The 24,129-nt window shown below is 35.4% G+C and overlaps 1 protein-coding gene across 4 annotated transcripts; it reads left to right on the forward strand.

Annotated features, from left to right (window-relative positions):
- Positions 1 to 1,950: 1,950 nt before the first annotated feature.
- Positions 1,951 to 23,746, forward strand: LOC121410608 (protein Spindly-B-like). Of its 4 annotated transcripts, none has more exons than XM_041602816.1 (12): positions 1,951 to 2,087; positions 4,845 to 5,016; positions 8,300 to 8,539; positions 9,101 to 9,232; positions 11,598 to 11,747; positions 12,584 to 12,682; positions 14,192 to 14,302; positions 17,367 to 17,507; positions 18,620 to 18,717; positions 19,255 to 19,442; positions 20,387 to 20,503; positions 21,997 to 23,746. In XM_041602816.1, exons 2-12 carry the CDS (start codon positions 4,855 to 4,857, stop codon positions 22,371 to 22,373), a joined length of 1,815 nt encoding a protein of 604 aa, XP_041458750.1. In that variant the 5' UTR covers positions 1,951 to 2,087; positions 4,845 to 4,854; the 3' UTR covers positions 22,374 to 23,746. The 4 variants fall into 4 exon arrangements, with proteins under 4 accessions (XP_041458750.1, XP_041458749.1, XP_041458752.1 ...); XM_041602815.1 differs by having other exon boundaries at positions 1,951 to 2,066; XM_041602818.1 differs by having other exon boundaries at positions 1,985 to 2,004.
- Positions 23,747 to 24,129: the final 383 nt, after the last annotated feature.

The following is a 24,129-nucleotide window of genomic DNA, read 5'->3' on the forward strand; positions in this document are numbered from 1 at the left end:
TCCCTTTTATATTCTAAGAAATTGCTTAAAATATCCAGTTTTGAGGCAAATTGTGACCTGTCGTTAGGCCTATTAGATTATTAAATGGGATAGTTCTCTTTCTCTTAATTCCTATATCCTTATATCGTCACCTTTTTTTTAGATCGGAATATCAACAATTTTCGGCTCGCACCTTTGTAGAATTAGGAAGATAGTCATCCTTGATGATAAAATGTGCTTAGATTTTCCCGTTCATAGGTAAAAAAAAAAAAAGAGACATGAGCTTGAACTTAATTTGCGCAAACGAGTCAAGTCATTCATCAACTGTGATCCATATCCTCTGCAAGTTTGTTTTCTATAGTGCTTGAAATAGTGCTATTATAATCCCTTTTTTCAGTGCTCGCATTATTTAGGACAATATGGCCTACCCTTTATTTTAATAATGAAAAAAGTGTTTAGAGTACCCAGATTCTAGGACTAAATCCTAAACAAAATAAAAGACTTCGCGCTTCACACATGCATGTTCATTGAAATTACGCATCTTGTTCTTTATTCAGAAAGTGCTTAAATATTATAATCCAGTTGTAGATCAGAATATCCCAAAAAAAATCTACTCGCGCTTCGCGCTAACTTTATTCATGTAGGAAAATACACATCCTTTTCATGATTACAAAATAAAATGTCCCGTTTTTAAAGTCTAAATCTAAAATTGTTCTCGTCCCGCTTCGCATTCACAGTAATTCTTCAGTAACGTATAGGCCTACCTATACCCTGTTCATGATTACAAAATTGCTTTAGGTTGGAATACAAAAAAAAATCTTCTCGCGCATTATTTGATTGTTTACACATGTATCATCTTCATAGGTATAACTACGACTCGAACAAATCCATTTTTTTATCAGGTCAGTATATTAAAATTTTCAGCCCACGCTTCGCGCTCGCAGTAGCAGTAATTTGCATCTAAATTGTTCATGATCACAAACATTGCTCAGCATGTTGAGTTTTATGGACAAAATATAAAATTTACCAAAATTATATTGCGCTCACATTATTTGATTATGGCCGTGGATGTGGTCTATTGGTTCTGACTCTCGGCGCCTTTGAAAAAGAGGGTCGTGGACTCGAATCGTATAGCCATGGCGTGTTTTTGCAGCAAGAAATTTATCCACACTCTGCTGCCCTCGACCCAGGTGAGATGAATCGGTACCTGGCAGGAGTAATTCCTTCCTTGCACCATGGACCTACTTCACCTGCATGCACTGAGCGCGGTAACGGTGATGGTAGCTCGAGCTAAAGTCGGGGTAATAATAGCAGCGATTTGTTTCTTCCGGCAAAAAGAGCTTTATAAATCCAGCTATTATTATTATCAGTATTAACGTTATTATTATTGTTATTATAATTATTTTTATTATTATTATTATCATTATTACTATTAATATTATTATTATCATTATTATTATTGTTATTATTGTTGTTATTATGAAATACATATGATTTTATATAAGCCACTGATAGGGGTTTATATACATGGGCATAGCATTGGTAAATAGTGATCTCAATATTCAAATGCCTTCTTATTATTCATTCAATCTTTCAATTCTCGATCTTTCACAGTTTTACAGCTGATTTCAAGGGTTTTATTTTCCAGCATCTACCTTAATTCATCGAGCCCCCCCCCCCCTCCCTTTTTTCAACCCCAGCACTATAAAGCTGATTTTAATATAAGTAAATGGAATTATTTTACATCACGTACCCAGAGCCCGGACCCTGAGTAGCAGGTCCCGCCCAGATCCATGGTTACAAGGGGTCCCACGTAGACTAGCCTATTTCTACTATTGCAAGATTGTTATTTTGAATTACATGTTGACTTTGCGACTGTAAAATAGTCGATCATAATCCTTACACCCCCCCCCGCGGCCGGTACCTTGCCTGTATTTTGATTGGCGGGTGGTTTTGCGTAGGCGGAGTTATACCATGAGAGTGATATTTTGAATCCCGGCGCTAAGCGCGAGCTAGAGTACCGCGGTATGCGTGATTTTTGAATACTTGTGGAATCGCCAGATGAATATAACTAGGGCCTAAGTCTGGTAATGTATTAATTATTAGACGTAAGTAGACTCTATTCAGGAATGGACGATATAGAAAAATTGTTTAAAGAAGTATAACAATTTATTCGTAGATTAATTAAGACTGCACGCGCTGCTTGCGCTGATTTCCCGTGGGCAGGCGTTTCTGCCGAAATTTCGAATCGTCCTCCGCCGCCGCGCCGCGGGACGGGATAGGCCCGGATTCGGAGGCCGCTAGCATTTTTTGGCAAAAGTCCCATATTGTGAGTCCACCCTAGTTTTGAGTACATGATGAGTTTTTTTTTTAATATTTTGTCATACCGTATGGGCACTAGTATTCAACCCGGCATAGGCCTAGATATAATTCAAAGATTTTGACTTATTCCCCAAAAATGCAAAAATGTTTAGAAATTAGAAATAGGGCCTAGTCAGAACCTAGGGCTAGGCACTTGTTCACTGCTACCACCCTGCCTGTGGGGAATCTAGAGGTACTAGGTAGGACTATGTCTATGGTGTGCCAATGTTGTATAGAGCACACACTTTAAAAAATCATTAAAATATCACTTTTGTGACCAAAATTACTAATTTCCATACAGTTGCAATTTATTTTTCATTAGTAACATGTCATGGGAATAATTTTTTCATTCACCAGAGCGCTCAAAAACTTGAATTCTGGGCATATACTTGTGTACGCCCTCTATTGGTGGAAAGTAATATGGCAAGAAAATTTTCATTTTTTGATATCTATTTTTAATTAAGAAAAAAATGATTTTTTAACCTTGTTCATTGAATGAGTGAACCTAGGGAATTTATCTTAATTTCATACCTTTATTTATTTCCAGGGTAATCTGTTGTCAGTCACTCAGTGTTTTCTTTATCAATCTGTCGACTGTATGCGCAAAGGGTCGAATTATGTGACGATGGCCTTTTGCACTGAATGGCACTAGTATTCAACCTAGTGAGCACTCATTCAATGAACAAGGTTATGATATAACCTTGTTCTCAGTTATATCTCCATGTGTGGCAAAATAAGAGTGGCAATGTTTGGCTAATTTTCTCTTTTTCTTTGGGGCAAATGCTTGATTTTTTTTACACTGACAGTTTCCATTACACCTATTATTCATACAACTTGGCTCTTATTTAAATTTGATTCTTTAAATCATTTTTTTCTTAATTAAAATAGAGATCAAAAAATGAATTTTTTCTTGCCATATTACTTTCCACCAATAGAGGGCGTACACAAAAATATGCCCAAAATTCAAGTTTTTGAGCGCTCTGGTGAATAAAAAAATTATTCCCAACTTACTAATGAAAAATAAATTGCAACTGTACGGAAATTAGTAATTTTGGTCACAAAAGTGATATTTTAATGACTTTTTAAAGTGTGTGCTACGGGCCCCTGGACAACATTGGCATACCATAGTCCTACCTGTAGATTCCCCACAGGCAGGGTGGTAGCAGTGAACAAGTGCTAGTGAGCAACCTCGTTTGGATGAGTGCTAGTGAGGATAGAAAGCAAATCTTTTAGATTGCTAAACTAGATCAAGATCTATGTAAGTCTCTGGCTTTGATTAATTCCCTGTTTGGTCTCATCTCAAATGGTCTAGTCCATAGTCGGATGGGACAAGGGCAGATTAAGAGACGGGGCCATCTTTCACCGCTAGGTTAATGCCGAAAATTTGTTAAATTATAATTTCCTCCTATAAAAAGCCTCTTAATTTACGATTTTTACTCTCTAGAAGCCTCCTGGCTACCCTAGACAGCTGGCAGCCATCTGTTTCGAGGAGTTTTTAAAGTACATTTTTTAATTTTTTAAATTTCTCCCCGTACACAGACGGCTCGCTATTGTGCAGCCACCATTAGGGGACTTACAATGCAAAATCCCCCCGTCAGGGCTCTTCAATTTTTGTCTTAAATGAATACAAATTCTTAAAATTAATGCGAATTAATATTACCTCTTGGTATAATTGCCAAAAAACGGGGAAATATCAGGTTAAAAGGAACAAAAACAGTGACTTACCTCGGCTGTCGCGCAACTTCACCTCCCTGTTTTATCCGAACTTAGTACATAAACATATGGCAATTGAGTCCCCTGTATAGATCGTGCTAGAACTTCGGTCTCTGTATTTGGTGAGAGAAGCCAACGGAGTTCAGCTTAACAACCAACATAACAGAGACCAAAGCTTTTGGTCTACCCCCACCCTAAGTTCAACCCCACCAAAAATAACAAAAGATTGTTGAGACTTTCGGTTCGTTCACGTCAGATTTTTCTATCATTTTTTTTACTGTTGCTTACCTTAGTTGGGATTCGAACTCGCCTCGATTAATCTGCAGTCAAGACCTTTCCGCTATGCTAGCGAGAAGTGCTGATACCGAAAAGGGTATTTTAACGATTATCAGCTGATAGTTCGACTAGTCTTGACTCACAGACCCTTTACTGACTAAATAAACCGATGTCTATGGACAATTACACGCACTAGATCCTGCTCGAAATTTGACGGAATAAAGCCATATTTTGTTATATATTTCTACTCCCCATTAGATCTAGATATATTGTTCTGAACTTTCTCCATGTTTTTATTTTCAATTTTAGTGGGGGTGCATATGGAACTCTTACCGAGTCTTGAATCCCCGTCCATATATCTATAACTTAATAAGAGACACATGTGCACAAAGATGGATTTCCCTAGAATAGAAGAGGGTAAAATCGGTTTGTATGGTCGAATTTTATTTATCTATAAACCTTCAGGTGCCTAATGTGTATAAAGGGATGAAAATTATTTATTATTTTGTTTCTAGACGAATAGACATGGACTTGGAAGAAAGGATTGAAAGATTGGAACAGGAATTGAAGGAGAGTGAAGCAAATGGTCGTACAGCAGCTTCTATTGGTAAACATCTTCTTGAAACCAACAAGGAACTAGAACAAAGAAATGAGGATCTCATCACAGAACACACTAAACAGATTGAGGTATGATGCTCTTTAAACAATATTGAGTTCCTGTTATGATTTTTTTGTACATGTCAAAGTCCTGTCAACAGGTATTTGTCTTGCCTGCATAGCAGGTTTGAGACAAGCATGTAGGTGCTGTTTGTTCAACTGGGGGGGGGGAGGACTCGACCAAAAAAGTGGTGGGGGTGTGCCACGGGTGAGACAAAAAACGGGGGCCTTGGAGCAGGCTTACTGTAAAAAGGAGGGTCCTCTGAACGGGCTTCAGAACTACAAATGTAGGCGATGGTCGGACAGTGCACTGCGGCCGCTTTTCACCAAAATGGTAGCTCATTGTAGCAGATCAGTGCGACCGGAACGGCGTAACAAAAAATATGCGAAGCTTTGGAGCAGATTCCCTTTCTTCTTTTTTCTCGATAAGAAGAAAATGCTAATGCTTTGGAGCAGCTTTCTTTATTTTTTTTCTCAATAAGACAAAATACTATGCCTTGGAACTGAATTTGAGTGTAAAAATGGGGGTCCCCTCCGCGGCACATACCCACTATGCATTAGATACTGAGTGCCCCCCCAGGGTTTGTGCTACTCTGTGTCATCAACATCAAATATTAACCAAGGTTAAGTTGACATCATAACTTTAAAACAAGTAATGACCTGCATGTACTTTGTGAAAATTTAATAAGACGTAAGAGTAATCAAGTGTTACTGATGTACTGTATATCGCGAGTTACAGGTCTCATTCAATTGATTCAATTCCTTATTTCATTTCCAATTCAGACATGATAAAAAGTAATATGAATCAAATAGAAATTTAAATGAGCGTCACAAGGTCACAAGATCATGGTCAATGGTCATTGAGGATCAATAAACTTTGACCACATTGTGAAATTTATGGCACATTCAAAATATAAGTTAACAATTTTGATTTCAAGATGATTTTGAATATGAATCAATCTTCTATTAAACTTGGACAAAATATGTGTTGATTATCACCATTTACATAATTATAATGTTTGGTCAAGTTTAACCCTAAAAAGACTGGGGGGGGGCTGATTCAGCCCCCCCCTCGACATTTTTCGCGATAAATCCGCCACGCGAAATTTTTTGACCGCGTCGCTCACTGACTTTTTACTTTCAAGTCTCGCGCAACTTTTGAGACCAAAATTGTGACCCCCGGGTACGCGGTTCCAAAACTACGCAATATTTCGTGAGTGCATGCAGACCCAAAATTACTCAAAAACGTGAATTTGTGTACAAATCCAATGCAAAGTGTTCTTAGCCAAAATTCATAAATGTATCATTATTTTTACTTTTACTGGTTGAAATCAATTAATTTTATATTTTTTATGGTAGAAATAAAGTCCCGACAATTTCCATTGAAAAAACAATAAAAAGCAAAGGGGCTATTCCACGGTTACTCACGTTACATTCGGAGACACCTTGACTCATACTTGGAGCTGTAACTCCATTATTATTGATAGGAACTAAACATCTCCGTATCACAACAAAGTACACAGTCTGACTATCCTTTGTATAAAAACAAAACTTGGGAAATTGTATTATGCTCCTGGCAAATCTTTGGAATGTGTCGGTTACTCACGTTACAGATTTGTCCCAACCTGTGGAATTGCCCAAAGTCGAAAAATAAAGAAATACATAAGAAATTTAGAAAACAATAGAATACGTAAGAAAATAAATGTGATTTTGAAAATTTTTCAAAATCAATTCGATAAGATGCCTATCTAGAGTATGTGAAACAAAATTTAGCATTTCAGGGGCATTCTTTTATTAATAAGAGCAAACTTATGATTTTACGCATAAATTAGCATAATTAATGAGACATGAGATTTTTTGCAGAATTTGATGTTATAGTTTTGTAGATAATGCCATGGGTAACGCATGTGCCAATTTTCGTCGCGATCGCGCGATCGACGGCCGAGATCATAAGGGGGGGCTGAATCAGCCCCCCCCCAGTCTTCTTAGGCGTCAAAATAGCCCAGTCTATTTAGGGTTAAAGGTAATTTCAGATCAATTTATTTGGATAAAAATCAATACTTTGTTAATTGTCTTTATTCAAATTAAATGACACTGTGAGATGCATTCAGAGCACTGCACTAAATTGATGCTTGTTACCAAGGCTACACTACGTTACGAAGCCCACTGTCTTGAATTAATGAGGCTCTGTTCACTAGTATACCAATTCATTTATTATGTAAACTGTTGACTTATTAATGCAGTAATCATAGTGACAGGTATGAATGTGTTGCCCTGTCTTCTGAGTGCACATTAATTCTATATTTTATGAAGGTCCATTATAGAATTCTTTACCTGATTACATAATCTGTAGCAAAGCTTTAAACCAATTGAAGAGAAAATACAAAAAAAACTTCTGATGTAATCGCCAACTAATATATTTCACTTATTTATTTATAATACCCCTCTTCCTAGATCTCATCTTATTCTCTGCTTTTTCCTTCTTGGGTTATTGTTGTTTTTGCTTTATGGGCCTGATTATCTGTACGATTTCATTTGTATTTACTGGTATATTGCAAGGAGTATAATTTTATTTTTTCTTACAACAGGATTCTATTGTCTCCCCCTATATTGTTGAACATTATAGCATATTTGTGTTTATGTAGAAATAAATGAATAAATAAATAAAATATGACACTTTCTCAATTACACATGCTGAATTAAATATTGTTTAAAGATGAAATCTGCATAAACCATGGTTTAAAAGTTAAAACCGCAGATCCCAAACCATCTTTTTGAATTCAGGCCTTGAAGTTTACAAAGAATATTTTCTTGAAAGGGCCTTTTAGCAAAACATACCAAATTAACTTTTAAACCTGTGGTATATAACAAAGGAAATGTGGATAGCTATGGAGCCGTGTCACCAAGGAAGTTACCATTGATAGGAAAGTTTCATTGGTACTAGTTAATAGCCTGTCTCTTTGTGTCCCCTCTTTTGAGTACTCTCCCTCCCTTAATTTCTCATGTAATTTCTCCGTCAGTCCAACACCCTCTTCCCTTTTTCCCATCTTTCCTTTCTCTTTTTCTGCCCAACCCCTCCCTCTCCCTCCCTCCTTCCCTCCCACTCCTCTTTCCTTTGTGCCTCATCTCCCAGATTCCCTCCATTTATCCATCTCTCCCTTCCCTCTTCCGTTCATCATACTCTCACTTTATTTAGCTCCAATATCCTTTTCTGTGGAGTTCCTTCCTCTCCTCTTTCCTTTCTTCCCCACTCCTCTCCTATGCTCCCATATATCCTTCCTCTAGTCTCATCTCTATATTCTTTTTTTAAAAGGAACTGGAGCAGGAGAAGTACTCTCTGCAGATGCAGCTGGTCAACAAGGAGAGTATGGAGCGCCACCATGCATCAGAAATTGAGAATCTCCAGGAAAGATTGAAGCAGGAGAGCAGGAGTCTCAAGGAGCGTTTAGAGCTGGAGCATTCCTGTGAAGTACAGAAGGTCAAGAAAACTTGTGAGGGTCTCACATCTGATCTGGAGCTAGCAAGGATCCAAAATGACCAACTCAAAGAACAGGTAGTATGACTTCTTCAGCCAAAAAAATTCACACAAGATTGACACAAGTTAATGATTGGAAATAAATTTGACGCATTGCACTCATTCTTTGTACGGTTAGGCAAAGTGACATTGATAATATTTAACATCTGTAACAGTGATTCATAAACTTATTTGTAAGTTACTTTTGAATTGATAAATTAAGAGTACAATGTACTAGTATGGCAAACCCTCTTATAACCTTGAGGCCCACCTAGCTTGCATTTGGGCATAGATGATGATTGGCAGTGCTGTTGTAAAGTTAATGTAATTAATAAGAAATGTAACTTGTGAGATTAAACAAAAGGTATTTGTCACAGCAGACTTTATTTACTTGATAACTGTTTTGGACTTTACTCTTTTTTTAAATTTTGAGTTAGTTTAAAACAAAACTTTCAATTTCAGCCAAATTTGAAATACCCCATTGTTAATTATCTGAACCTTTTTATGTGAAAGTATTCTAGATTGCAGTAGGCATTACAAATACTTGACGTTAATTTTGTTGAATTGTGTATGAATTCATATTTTGTTTGCTTATTAAAGGTGACCAACTTGGAAAGTGAATTAGAGGAAGCCAGGAATAGAGCTAATATTACCATCATGGATATGACCACGACATCAGAAGAAAAATTATCTACCTTACAAGAAGAAGTTATTAACTTAACCACTGAAAAGGTAAGATTTATCAAACATAGAGACTTTCTTTAATAATAATTGTGATTTGCACTAGTGCACTGGCATGACCCTCAAACAAACCATGAAAATCCCAAATCTAAAACTCAAACCTTTAATTGAATTAGAGTGTGCTATTATGATTTGTTTTACACCTTGATCCAAATAAATGTACTGTGCAAATTGATGTAAGACCATTTTTTCAAGTATTGAGAAATAAGGTCTTATAAAATAAAGATTACAGTACTATTACTACAAGTAGGGTAATGTAACACAAAATTCGTTATGTTGTGATTTCAACAAAACTATACTAGAACTAGTGTCAGATATGGTACTCCAGTGTGCCATGTTTTTGTTCTCTGTTTACTTCATACGGTATTCATGCTTTGGGTAAATTGCCTTTACAAGGTCGATGGACTTTATATTTAATGATAATACTATACACAGTACTTGTATAGCGCATATCATAAGATCACTTAAAGCTTTATACACTTCCAAAGTACTTGGATATTACTACACCGGCCTTAGTCCAGCAGCCTTTTACAGCGAGTTTGGAAGCATTACAAGGAATGGATCCTGCCAGGTCCCAGTCAGTCAGCAAGCCCTAAAAAAGTAGCTTCTTTTATCCAAGTGATATTCATGACTAGAAGGCTTTTGCATTGTTAATGAGCTTGGTGCGGACGAAAACACCTCTTTTTATTCGGCCATTGCTGCTCTAAATATTAATCAAATTTCATGTTATGGGGATCTTTATAAAGAAGAAATATCATTCTTTCAGGTCATGTGTCTGGATTTTTAAAAAGATTTTGCAACATAGGTGAAACTTTTAATCTAAAACATGAAACAAAACTTGTTTTTTACACTTAATTTCTGGTTTGGCTTAAATAATTTCTTTATGATAAAGCTGAAGATCTAAGCTTTAATATAATTTTTATAAAAAGGGGTATCTTAGATGGGTCAGCAGTCAGCTTTTCATAGGCCAAGTACATTTAGCAGTTTAAAAACAAGAATACTGTGCTCTGATTGGTCATGCAAATTCCAATGTTCCCACACTGGGCCTCAGCAAGGTCATACTCACCATGTGGTAATATCTTCAAATTACCCGTGCCTGTTGTTTTGAAAACACTTTCAACCAATCAGAACTCAGATTTTAGAAATCTCGTCTTGCATTTTGGTGGAAAAAGCTGGCTGCTGACCCATCTAAAAGGTGTCACATCCCAAGAGTGAAATTGTAAGAAAGTATAGAGTTTGAGCTTTCTGATGATATAAATAATGTTTGTGCCTAAAACACTACATTTTGCACAATTTGCAATAAAAAAAAGAGGAAGAATTTTCTGTTTGAGGCATCTTTTCATGACTAAAATTCTCTTATTTATCAAAATATTTTATTCAAAAGAAATGATCAGTATAAAAGAGTAACGTTTACTTTTTCATATAGTACAAAAATAATCAACTTTACTCAAGGAGACAGTGGTTAAATTCTTTGAGAAAAAAAAGTCTCACAATTCACGAGATTTTGCAGGGACATGAATTCAGCCACAAGAGGACTTGGATAAATCTTGCTCATTTGCTCATTAACACAGGGGCTTGCAGACTGACTGTCCCATTTACCTCACCTGATCTTTAAGTATTTCCCCCTGTCATTTTCATTTTTAAATTGTTTTATGACTGTTTTTTATTTTTGTCACAATGCTCACTTTTAGATGAATTTGAATTGAAAATGAAATGTGCAGTTATTTGAAAATTTTGCACAAATGATAAGAATCAAAAGATGCTGGAAACAAAAAAGCGATGTACTATGTCTACTCTTTAGCAATAATTTTTCAAAGAACTTTGCTTAGGCATATTTCTGCTTGCTTTCTGCAATTTTTCAACTCAAGAAAGTATGAGATTACTCAGGTTTGTATGTGCTTGTCTAATTCAAATCACTTTTTGAACATTGATGAAAAGTTATATGAGCATTTTTTTTCTTAATTCACTGGCATCTGTGCTACTGTTTTATTTCGGAGGAATCAGTATACGTTCGGGTGGTCTGTCTGTCAGTCGGTCGGTCCTTTGCAAATCTTGCGTATCGAACTACTTTCTCAATTTATTGTTAACCAATTCTCTTGAAATTTGGACCACACATTGGTCTTGGGATAAAGATGTGCAATACATATTTTTTATACATGTTGAAAATTGCATTTTCATGGTAACGGCATAAAATGCCAAAAAATAGGTGCATCAGCGGTGTATTGATCACCTCCAGTAATAATTCTAGTTATATTTAAAAAAGCACTTTATGCGAAATGCAGAAAGGGTACTATACCAAAGTAATCAAAGAGTTTTGTAACATTCTGATTGATCCGTGACGCACTTTGCTTAACAGGTGCAGTTGACAAGTCAAGTTAAAGAGTATGGTCATCAGTTAGATCAGCTACGCTTCACAAACCATAAACTGAAAGTAAGAAATGAGGAAGTTGAAGGAAGAGCAGAGGAAGAACACCAACAATGTATTTCATACTCAAGATCTCTTCAGGTATCTCAATGTGTCATGTCTAGGACAGAGTTTAACTGACTGATACACCTAGACAATTACCTGTAGACAGGTGGATCAATCAAATAAATAAGAAATCAAAATCAAACTGTTTAACTATAGACTTTCCTGAATAGTTTTCATATGATATTATCATGCAGGACTTCTCAATTTTCTTGTTTGCATTACATTGAATGAGTTGCAAATAGACAGGTTAAGTATGGCTGCGCCTAAAATATATGATACTATGATGTTATTAGCCAATAAATTCAAGCAAGAAAATTGAGAAATCGTGGTTGATGGGTCCTATTCTTATTTACATAGTTCTACTTGGTTGATGAATAAAGGTTTGAAATTTGATGTGTGAATGTTATGTAGTTTCCAGATGAAGAAATTTAGTTCTTAAACTGGTATTTTTATGTGGCCTTTGGCGACACAAGATTTCTTACATATTTCTTTGGTTCACCAGTCTGTGCTGTAAAATCACTGGTGAGCACTGGTAAAAAAATAAATGAATGACTTGGGCCTAAATCCTAATCATATCTGTAAATATTGCACTTGAGTATTTCGATTGTTTTGTAGCCAAGTACTAGGGTAATTACTTCTCAGTTTAATCCTACTTTGTCAAATATCTGTTTTGGGTCGTTCCCTATTGTCTAATTTTATGAAACCTGAGCCAGTTTGTGTAATAATATGAATTTGATATAAGTGGTAAATATAATTGGTAAATAAGCCCTTATTTACCAACCTTCATGAGTATTCTTATGGTAATAATTAAAATACAAGTATATCCCTATATCCCTAGTTAGAAAATGAATATTGTTGCATCATCTACTCAGGAAACTCACAAGCAACTAGAGGAATTACAGGCTGAGCTAGACCTGATCAAGCTTCAATCGACAGATCCTAACAAAAAAGGAAATTCCCTCTTTGCCGAGGTAGGTAATTTTACCACTGTATCTTATTATAATGACCATTATTCGTGTATTATAAATAATGCCTTCATCCCTGTGCCGTGAACTTTGTTGTACAGCGCGTACTTAGTTTGTACGCAATCAAATGGGAGGCTGAATGTCAAATATTCGTACTTTTGCAAACGTACCATCCAAAATGTACTGTTGCACGGTCAGGAACAAGGTGACGTCATTATGAAAATTAGGATTCAATGCATTGCGCTAAGTAAATGCAGGTTGTTGTTGTTGTTGATTGGTTTTTAACGGCGCTCTCATTCAAAATACCATGAGATGCTATATTGTAATGCTCCCCTCTCTCAAATCTCGCCAAACCTCCGTGTGCTCCAATGTAGCTCTCACTGATCTCACGTGTACGTCAATCACACACCATTGATTCACGCTAAAATAAGAATCCTTCTGTGACCAGTTTTCATTCACATTAACACAATTTATTGAGTAAGTATTCAACAATCCAATCATGAACAATAATAACCGATTATATAGGTCAATTTACCGATTAATCTGGATTACAATTCTTGTATCTCCCCCGATCTTCCGTTCGTTCTTTCTTCTTCTCTGCACCCTCTAGGTTATAGAATCTTCAGGCACTACAATATGTATAGGGATTTAAATGAGGTGCTGTACATGTAGGGATTTATGGCTAAATGCACATTGCTGCTGCAGATCAGATGCACATTTGAGGGATTTTCTCTTTCACTTTCAATAATTCTTATTTTAATAAATCAACAAATGAAAATAGTTGATTACTGTTCATATTTTCGCCAACTTCCAAGGCATTGAAAACACGAATAGCGAATATGAATATTTTTAATCTTATTCGTACAATGGTGTGTCATTTCACATTGGGTGAAAGAAAAAGACACTCTATTCAACGAGACATAGGCGAACATCTTTCTTCCACCTCGAACAATTCTCACTCATGCCCATTTGCTATTTGTGAAATATTTAATCGTTCTGTTTATATCAACATGCATAGCTCTACCTTGCAATGCAAGCTACAATGTAGCACAGTGCACCAATATCCTGAAGCTCTGGCCTACACCATGGGGCTCTCTTGCATCCCAATGCTTTCAAATTTAGCTATTGAGTTAAGGGAGATGTGAGCTCTTCAAGTTGGATTGTCTTCGGCTTCCTTTAATAAGACACTTGGCTTCCTTTAACGAGACTAAATATGTGAATTGTATTTCATTAGCTTCATGTATGATAATGATTATAACAATAATAAACATAAATTTGTGTAGTGCAACATGGGACTTATTCAGCTGCCCTGGCTTAAGCTCTTCTTATGTACCTAATTCCATCACTCTCTTTCTTACTGAAAAGATTTGTTATTTAGGTGTCAAAATATGTAGCAATGGAGAACTTATGTTGATTGGCTGCCTATTCAATAGTTTTGGGGCAGGGAGGATTAATACATGGTATGGGAAATAACTATGTATTCGTTGTGTCTTATTGTTTGTTTTTCTATTACAGGTTGAAGACAGACGTCAGGCTATTGAGAAGAAGATGATAAGTCTTCAGTTACATCACGATGCACTCCAGAAACAACTCAACCACAAGAAACAACAGGTCCATGGTTTGAAGGTAGGCTAGTCACCTCAAGTCGTAGGGATTTTTTTCCTCGTATTAATTAGGCCAGAATCATCCCAATAAAAATCAAATATTTCTCAAGGTAGAAGTTCAAACTTCCCATAAAATGCGGATTCCATATCTTTTTTTTCAGTGTGAAATCATTGCAATAAAATTAAATGTGAAGTATTTATTCAGGCTTCAGTTAGAACAGAAATATAATCGTTAGCTCGAAGTTAATTTTTTTTAAGCGACATGGAATTCTTACAATACAAATGAAAATGACAAAATATAAAAAATTCTTGTTATCACTGATTCAATTCAATTCAATTCATTTATTCAATTCCAAAAAAACTTAAAACTTGAGCAGTGAAAAATTTAAAATATAATATTGAAATTTGATATACAATATAAAAAGAACACATCATTATTGGAATAGGGTGGTCATAAAAAACCAAAAAGAATTGTCTGGATAACCACCCTTGATAACATAGTATAGAATTAGATTAAATCAATTCATAAATCATATTTAAGTAAAGAAAATTTATCAATAGGTAATGGGCATATAATTGTATAATGAAAATAAAGCAGAACACAACAAGATACAAAGTCCGCACAAACCCAAAACAATAACAGGCAGTGCAATAAAAACAGAATTTAAGTACTAGTGATTAAATAAAATTTCAATTTTCTTTGGAAAGCATACATTGAGTTGAGAGACTTTATTGCAATGGGGAGATTATTCCACACAACTGGTGCATGATGTCTAAATGAAAACAGAGCTACCAAGTCTCACGCATTATGCGTGAGACTCAAGCATTTTGGACTCTTGTTCATCCCCTCAAATCTCTGTCTCACGCAACTATCACAGCCTATCCCCATATACATTGTACACAATGTCTGTGATCTCACTCAGATTCACAAAAAAACTCACGCATAGCTGGTCTTTGAACTTGGCATCTCTGTGAAAATGATACTTAATTTTTATTAACAGTCCACAAATTATATTTATTTTATTTCTTGTGTTATAATCAGGCACAGATGAATTTACAAAAAGCATCGAAGATAATGATTAATGAAGTAAATTGTGTTTATGTTTGAAAACTAATATTGCACGGTGATATGAATTAGGTTGAAATACAGTAAGAATATTGAATTTGATAAATAATTCTTTTGAATGGGCTTATCTAGATGAGAATGTACATATGTGAATTATCTTTTTTTGTAACATATATATTGGGTTTAACTTCGTGGGATATGTGTTAGCCATACTACATTGCAATAAGATATATAGGGTAATATAAGAGTATTATACAGTGCGTATCAAAAAAAAGTTTACACTTTGAAAAAGCCCTGGGAATTAAAAAATATACAACATGTGGATAATTTTTTCACATGTAATCTTGGGTTTGGATCTCATCTATCCAATGAAAGTAAAAGTTTTGACAGAATAATACACTTGAGTGAGCACTGTCCATTTTTGTAAAGCTCGCAGAAATCTGTTTGCGCAGAAATGCTCGTTTTCAAGCTGTGTCGAGGACAAAGGGCGAAATCAAACTTACCCCTGCAATACATTTCTCATACATTTCCCTTCCGCTTTTAGGCAATTGTAATAAAACGGATACTTTCAAGCATTTTGTAACAATTTTGCCACCCAAATTGAAATTTTAACACTTAATAAGCACAACCTTTACCCTTTGTGTGAAAGCTGGATCTAAGGACATAACTGGATCTGAACAAAATTTTATATCAGACATCTCCAGAATTTTTTCACTAAGTTTTTATCATTTGAAGTGGATTTACATTTCATTTTTCATTTAATACTCGTTTCTCCACACTTTTCACAAGCTTAAAAATGATAAACAAAACGAAAATCAAGCCAAAGCCATTTCATGTAAATCACAGCTCAGTGTAAAGCAAATATCGTCATGATGGCCTCGGTGTGTGGGGGAGTGGGTGGGGTGCAATGCACTCTTCGAAGTGTTTTTGGCAAGGAAACAAGTTTAAAAAGGGAAAAGATATCTTCAAGTCAATTTTACTAGCTAAATTATATGTGTTCTTCATGATTTAGGTCTACTTTTATTCGTATAACTATTTCAAAGTTCTGCGCAAATAATTTTTCACCAACTTTTCAAAAGTAAGTGGTGCTCACTCAAGCGGAAATATTTTTTGACAGTTACATCGTCATTTGCTTAAATGGACCTGTACCAATGTTAAAATGTGGAAAAATCTTCAGGATATTACAAATGTATAATTTTACAGGACTTTTTCTAAGTGTAAACTTTTTTTTGATACGCACTGTACAGAGTAAAAAGAATTTTTTGATGTCATGAAATGGGATCAAAGGAGAAAATGGCTGGCCATACATAGGCCTACAGTATGTTGGCTTATGCAGGCTAAAACAACTGGGTGTGACTGCCCATTAAACTATTTGATTTATCAACTTCAAACTTTGTCCTAATATACAAAGGAGTAAAAATAATTAGTTTTGGGAGCTGCAAGGTCAAAGGTCACAGAGGTCTTTAAAATTTTAAAAATATCTTGTTCTAGCAAACACTAGAACATTTGAGGGTGGAAGTTCTAACTTGGTTCATGTGCATGCATACTTGAGTGACGATGATCATTTTAGATTTTGGGGTCACAAAGGTTAAAAATTTTAAAAGTTGCAATGTAAGTGTAAAATGTATTTAATATTTTCTTGACATAGCAATTGCGGATGCATAAATTTTAGTACATAGTCAAGAATCCATTTAGTCTTGTTTTTTGTTTAACTACATCGTTAAAATATTTCAATTCTATATCATTATTTTTTGTTTTGATTTAGCATTAAACATTCAAGAGATTGAAGCATGACTTGAAGAAGACAAAAAGGGAGTCTATGGAACCGTCAATATTAATATAAATGAGACAATTTCAAATTGCTTGGAATAAATTCACTATTAATAAACCTCTAGAAATGAAAGGTTATTTGAATCTGCAGTGAAGCAAAGGTGTGTATCAGTTTGCTTCCTTGTACATTAACTCAACCTAAAATTGACATTTGTTTTAATTTCTTGTCATATTTCTGATGTCCTTGTAGTACCAAATTGCTGGACTGCTTCAGATGGACAGAGGTAGAGTGGCTGCTGAACAGGTGGAGCGATTAGAACAGATGCTTAGTCAGAGCAGAGGAGAGGTACAAACCCTCACCCATAAACTACAAACTCTACAGAATCAACAGGTATGGAGTAGCATTTACAGGAGAAAGGGACTGGTGGGGTGTATAAGTGTTAAATGTTGTTAGAGTAGCAGTGGAGATATTATCTAAATATTATACTGAATTAAGGGATGTCATGAAGTAGTACTTAGTTAATTTCTTGTCAAATTGATCGTGTTTAGTGATTGGTTAACATTGCATCATGTGACCAAACACATAAATGCTTTCATGTTATGTTAAGCAAATGGGTACCAGATATTATATTTATGTCATTTGTATGTAACTTTACTGTTTGCTTGCTTGTTTTTTTTTCAGAGAGAAGAGAGCTTGCAAGTTTAAATTAAGAAATATGAATATTTAGTACCCTAGAATCAGCCATACATTAAGCAATGTGTAATTTAAGAACAGTTCTAGGAAACACCACCTGCAGAGATGCCAACCCTCCCGATTTCATCGGGAGGCTCCCGAAAATTCATCCCAACTCCCGCCCTTACGATTACCATCCTTATCCTCCCGAAATTACGATTTTATTGCATTGATCAAATTGGATTGGAAGTACATGTATCGTCTGCTAATTTTAGCATGTATTAACTCCATTACGTTCGCTGCTACTAAATTCTGTGTGAAAGGCAGACAAATAAGGAGCAGCGAAAAGCTGGTGCATGTGATATGCCCAACGGGAATCCACTGTGCACCAGGCCGGTAGGCCCGGCTAGCTTCGTGAGCCGTTTGCGTAATTTGGTGTCGGTTTGCAAATCCTCCCTAATTCTGATTTCCAAAAGTTGGCATCTCTGCACCGCGTTGTTATACTCAACTTATGACACAGCATTCCAGTCATAAGTAAATTTAGTATGTAAGGCAAAAGTAATTGACTTGTCATGTGCCTGCTCCCAACTGACCATTTAATAAGGGCCCACTCCTTTATTTTTGTACTTACAATTGATCACACATGTACTTATATCGGCAGATGTTATATATTGCAGCAGACCAGTAGCTTATGATTATTAATTCACTTCTATTTTCCATATCATTATTTAATTGATAGATATGAGATCATATTATGATTATGACTCATTGATATGATATTACAAACTTTAGGCCTATAACTTAAAGATTACCCTTTCTTTTCTTTTCAGATTCCTGAATTTTCAACAAATGAAGTTGAAGGGACTGGAGTGAACATGAATCTAGATGGTTTGAAGAGGTTCTATCAAAGTAAATTGGAATTAGCCAAGTATGTAAAAGTTAATCTGATATTTCTATCAATTTGTTAAAGACTCATATATGCTCTGCAGAGAGCTGAAGACACTGTTGGAGGGCTTAGAGAAATTAATATTTTTGCCCGATACCCATTCCATACACTGTATGTGGAAAATATTACCATGACTGGATTTTAAAAACTGTTATGTGGCCATGACTGTAATTTGAACCCATGACCTGATAACCAAACAATGGTTGTGTATTCTAGGTTTGCTATTAGCCATGATGTCATGACTTGGTAATCTATTTTATTCTTCTGTTTAGTCATAACTATCATCATCATCATCAAAATCTAATTTTCCCAATCTGTTGTAATGGGACATATTTCTTTGATAACTATTCACCATATCCTCCTGTCAAGTTGGTCAATGTTGGAGATGCTATTCTATAAGATGTATTTTGGTTACATTTCTAAAACTATTCGGTTTAAAGCATAGATACATGATACAAAGATTCCAAGGACCATTCATTTTGCTATAATGTTTATGATGTTGAATCGTTATAATTATAGAAAAGAGAAAGAGCAGTTGGAGAGAGAACTTCAAACAGAGCGGACAAAGCGAATGTCTTTGGAGTGTCAATTGATTGAATGCCAGAGGACACTGTATGGAACAGAGAGAGAGGTCCAACGAATCAAGGCAGCCAATGTTAAGATCACTCTTAAGATGGATGATCTCAAATCCAAGCTGGCTGAGAATGGTAAATATAGACTTTTACTTTTTCACAGTAATATATAATAATTCTTATTTAGCCAGGATAGCCACTTCAGCTATGAGCTGCTCTTCTAGCTGGCCCTGCACAACATAATATGTAAGTATTACCCATCTCCAATCAAATGAATTGAGTGCCTGACAAGAAGGTAGAAGTCCCATTCTTAAACTTAACCAAGGTCAAGTTTGAATTTTTAAGCTAATATTGATAGTATAAGTTACTATTTCCAATTGTTCTACTTCATTCCATGTCAGAATTTTTCATGTATTTGGTTCACGTAAGTTATACTCTTTGAAATGTTACCCCCAAATTATGTTTGCTGATTGATACAGAAATATTCAGGAATTGCAAAAAATATTTCTTCTCCTTCATTTGTCGACCAGTTTTTGCATGGTTTAAATCCTCACTGCATTATGTATTTGTAATCAACATGAATTATACAAATACAGAATTTTTATATATTACAATGTGTGTTTCATTGGAATTTTACCTAAATTTGTTTGAGGGCTAAGCTTGTTACTGATTTTCTAGTTATTGTCTTTGAAAATATGACTGAATAACATCGATTTCGAATTTTTCCAAAATCCTTCGACAAAATTTTGTTTCATCTCGAGTGAAAATCCTTGAAACAATTTTAATTAAAAAAAAATCAGTTATCGCCAAAGATGGCCAGTTTCAGCTCTGATAAACTTTACTAGTTTACACTTTCCTTGGAGCATCCAGATTGTGAAGGAGATTCCTTTAAAATATGATGATTATAAATATCATGTAAAACTACCTTACTCTTCTTACCAGAATCACCTTCAAAGATATTAATTTTACCGAGAAGGGCATCCCTTTGTCATTGTGCATTAATTGAATAATTCTATGTAGTGATTTATAATTATTGAACAATCAAAACAATAATATTCATGTATTTTTTTTTGTCTCAGGTATTGTTGTAGACAAGGAGGTAAAAGGTGGTTACACTGAAAAGATTCCAATCCCTGAGAAATTCAAAATTAAATCCAAAGAGTCAACTGAAGAGAAAACTACTACTGAGCTGCCAGGTAAAGATATAATCCACTTTTTTAAATGCATTTTTTGCAGTTCAACATGTTAATTAATGTTTTGAAATTAATTTTAGTCAACTACTAATCAAAATCCAAACTTGCTGTTCAAATAGATGCAGCAGCATTTCAACGGGATGCACCCATCATCATCAAATGATAGAATGAGACTATGCTGAGACTTAGAGATGTCTGTGAGACTCATTGATGGAAAAATGACTGATTGATTAGTCCTAACTACAAGACTGATTAAATCTATGTCTCACCAGAAACCTTTTCTCACCTCTGGGCACAACCTCAGTTTTCACAATATTTTTGATTATTGATTAATCTATTGCTAAAATTGGAACTACAGTGTAATGAATTGCTAACATTGTTTTGTTATCTCTGTAGGGTAATTTTTGTTTTGATATGAAATTACACTTTATAACAAGCCTTCAAATTAATCATAATTGATACTCAAAAATTACTTATAGATAAATTATTGTGTCATTCTTTTGATTCATTTGATAAATTGCATGCTGGCTATGTTACTTAGGCCATGTTTATGCTTCCATTTTTTTAGGCCTGAATCAGCGTTTCCATACGTGATTAGTGCAAAACATGGTTGCGTCCATGCTTACTTTCATATAAACGGAGTTTCAAAACGCCGATCGTAAACTCACAAAAAGGTGTCTTTGTAAACGTCGTTTGACCAGAATCAGGCTTTCTGGGGAAGTATAAACAGAACCATGATCGTAAACATGTTTAAATGACATCATTTGGTACATGCTTCCGGTGAGATGAATATCTGCAGGCAAATACAGTTGCATTGCTCCATGGTCACTTGTTACCTCCACAGAATAACCTCTCATCTCTCTTGTTACACATTTGCATGTGTGATAATTGATTTAAGTACTATCACTAGTATTACTCTTCCAATTTGTCATCACAATGAATGTTTAGGGATTTACAAAAAAAACAAACAAACCTGGAACATGCAATGAGGAGACATCGCCAGATGCCCATAAACCAATAGATGTTTTATTATTTTATTATGTATACTTTAATATTCTTTATTTTTTCTCACTATTATCCTCACCATGGTGGAAAATATATGGCTATGTTAAGTAGTTCCATGGAATGACTAAAATATCAGAAATTGTTCGATGTTTGAATAACAGTAACGTACCTTCCTCCTAACAACTCTCGGAAAAAGGAAACTTTCAAAAAAGGGCGCGCCCAATTTGACCTCGCTTTCCTGCTCAACGAAAATTACGATGCGAAGCCAGCTGGTATTCATGATTTCGCCTCTGAAAAGTGAAGCATAAACAGCTCTCCCAGAGCCACGTTTATGATCAGCGTTTTGAATCGATGTTTGAAAACGCTGATTCTGTCCTCGCAATGGAAGCATAAATGTATAAATCTACTGAATTATGTTCAGTTGGTATGTCTCTAAATTGAAGAAATAAGAATTTATAAAATTGAACTCTGAATTTTATCTTCATTAACAGGTCGTACCTCTGAGCCATCATTGGAAAAAAGCCCACAATCAACAAAGGCTCCATTAGTAGAAGATAGAGAGCCACTTACAGAGCAAAAACCTAACATATCCTCGGCAAACGTTTGTCCGAGGAAGGATGGCGGATCCAAAAAGAAGTCTGTATCCATCATGGAGGATGTTACTGTTGTGGATGATGAAGGTAGCCAGACCAAACGTAGTGTGACAGAAGACGAGGAGATGGTGGAATTAAAGAAGAAACAGAAAAGGGAAGTGGGGATGAAGGACAATGGTGAGGGTTCATTGAGGGGGAAAAGAGGTGGTAGGGTGGTGAATAATGTACCTGTTGTACATGTCACAGGTGAAAAGAATGAGTGTAAGCAACAGTGATGTTGATTATTATTACTACAGATTCTCTGTAGGTTTGATCTATTGTGCTTCAGAGACAGTGAAAAATAATAGTCTAGTTTCAAGTATACGCCAGTCATTTAACTTGACTGAAATCACCAAATATATGAACTCCTTTCCGATACAAAATTTGACTAAAATGAGAAACATTGTCATGTCAGATTGCCAAAAAGTACTGAAGCCTGATTTGATATGATCCTTGTTCATTTGCCACACTATATTTTATAGCTGTATGGAACTTATAGAGATAATAAAGATGAGACATCATATCAAAATCAGACAGGATTTGGTGTTGCAACTACGAGATTTGGTTGATGATTGGATCAATGGTAACTATTGAATTAAGTGATGGTTATATATAAAGTACAGGATTTTCTGTGTTTCTACACTATTTCACAATTTATACGTTGGTTGCTATTTCTTTGCTAAATGCTTGCATTACCAAAGTGACACAATCTTCTGAATCTTTCCACTCTTATTCTGTAATTTTACTTGGGGCCATTGCCCCTTGCAGTATATGATCATGACTGTACACAATAATTTTCATCATAGACCAATCTATTTGATAATACCGTAAGGCAACTAACCGTCTGCTCCTCAATAGGAATTATGTGGTCAAAAAACGTGATTGCATTTCCCACTAAGTCTTTTTCCTCACTTTACCCCAGAGATGGTCTCTTAATGCATCGCAGCAAGTTGTCTGCTCACACGAACGGAATGCTCTTTATGCATTTGTCTTATTTTCAAGAAATTGACAGTATTTTTCATGCCCCAATGCCAGAGATAAGAGATACAAGGAAAGAAAGGACATAAAGAGAAGAAAGGAAAAACCGAAGAAGAGAGGGGAAAGGGAATTAAGATCATTTAAAGTACTAATGAATTAATGAATAGGGGGAAATTAATCAAAATAATGACAAATTGGAACAGGAAAGGGTGGCAGGAAGGTGAAAGACAGAAGGAAGGAAAGTGAGGTTATGGAATAAGTTGATAAATTATACTTCAAATTTAATCAATTCACAAGGCATGTTTCTATTCCTTTTCTTAATTTTCTCTTTGAGAATGTCCTGATGAAAAAGGAAATAGTTCTTATAGTAGAAAAAATCCTCTGTCTGAGTGATTTCAGCACTCAATATCCAAGAAATGGCAAATGATTATGATTAAGGTAGAGGAATTTTCCACGGGCTCTGCTGGTACATATAAAAATGTCAAGAATACATATACATACAAGCAAGAGAGCAAAGCAACAGCATTAACTTTGAAAGCATTTTGTGTGTTGTTAGTAAAGGCCTGGTCACACCGCCTGAACGTTGTTGGAGCGGAGAGAAAAAATCATCACCGCTTGCTACCGTTCATCGATTTCGATTGTTTTTATTTTGTTTTCAATTTTTATTTTTGATTTTTTCCCCAATTTTGTGAGCGAAATTCGACCCTCTCTCCCTACCGCTCAAACAACGCTCGGGCGGTGTGACCAGGCCTTAAGATTGAAACTGAAGGATCTGGGGAGCATTTCATCACAGTACTTGTTTTATCTGACAAGTCATGTTTTATCCAACAGTTACCATATTAACAGTGCTTCTCAGTCTATCAAAATCAAGGAAGGTTGTCTGATCTGACAACTTGTTTGACAAAAATATTAATAAAGCGCCCCCTTGGTGCACACTTTTTATGTTAATATTGTTGAAAACATGCTATATGTATTAAACATCTTTAAGGGAGTCTAAACCCCGCCCCCTGTTGT

The sequence above is a fragment of the Lytechinus variegatus genome, chromosome 3 (genome assembly GCF_018143015.1).
Source record: "Lytechinus variegatus isolate NC3 chromosome 3, Lvar_3.0, whole genome shotgun sequence".
In the NCBI taxonomy this organism is placed as follows: Eukaryota; Metazoa; Echinodermata; class Echinoidea; order Temnopleuroida; family Toxopneustidae; genus Lytechinus; species Lytechinus variegatus.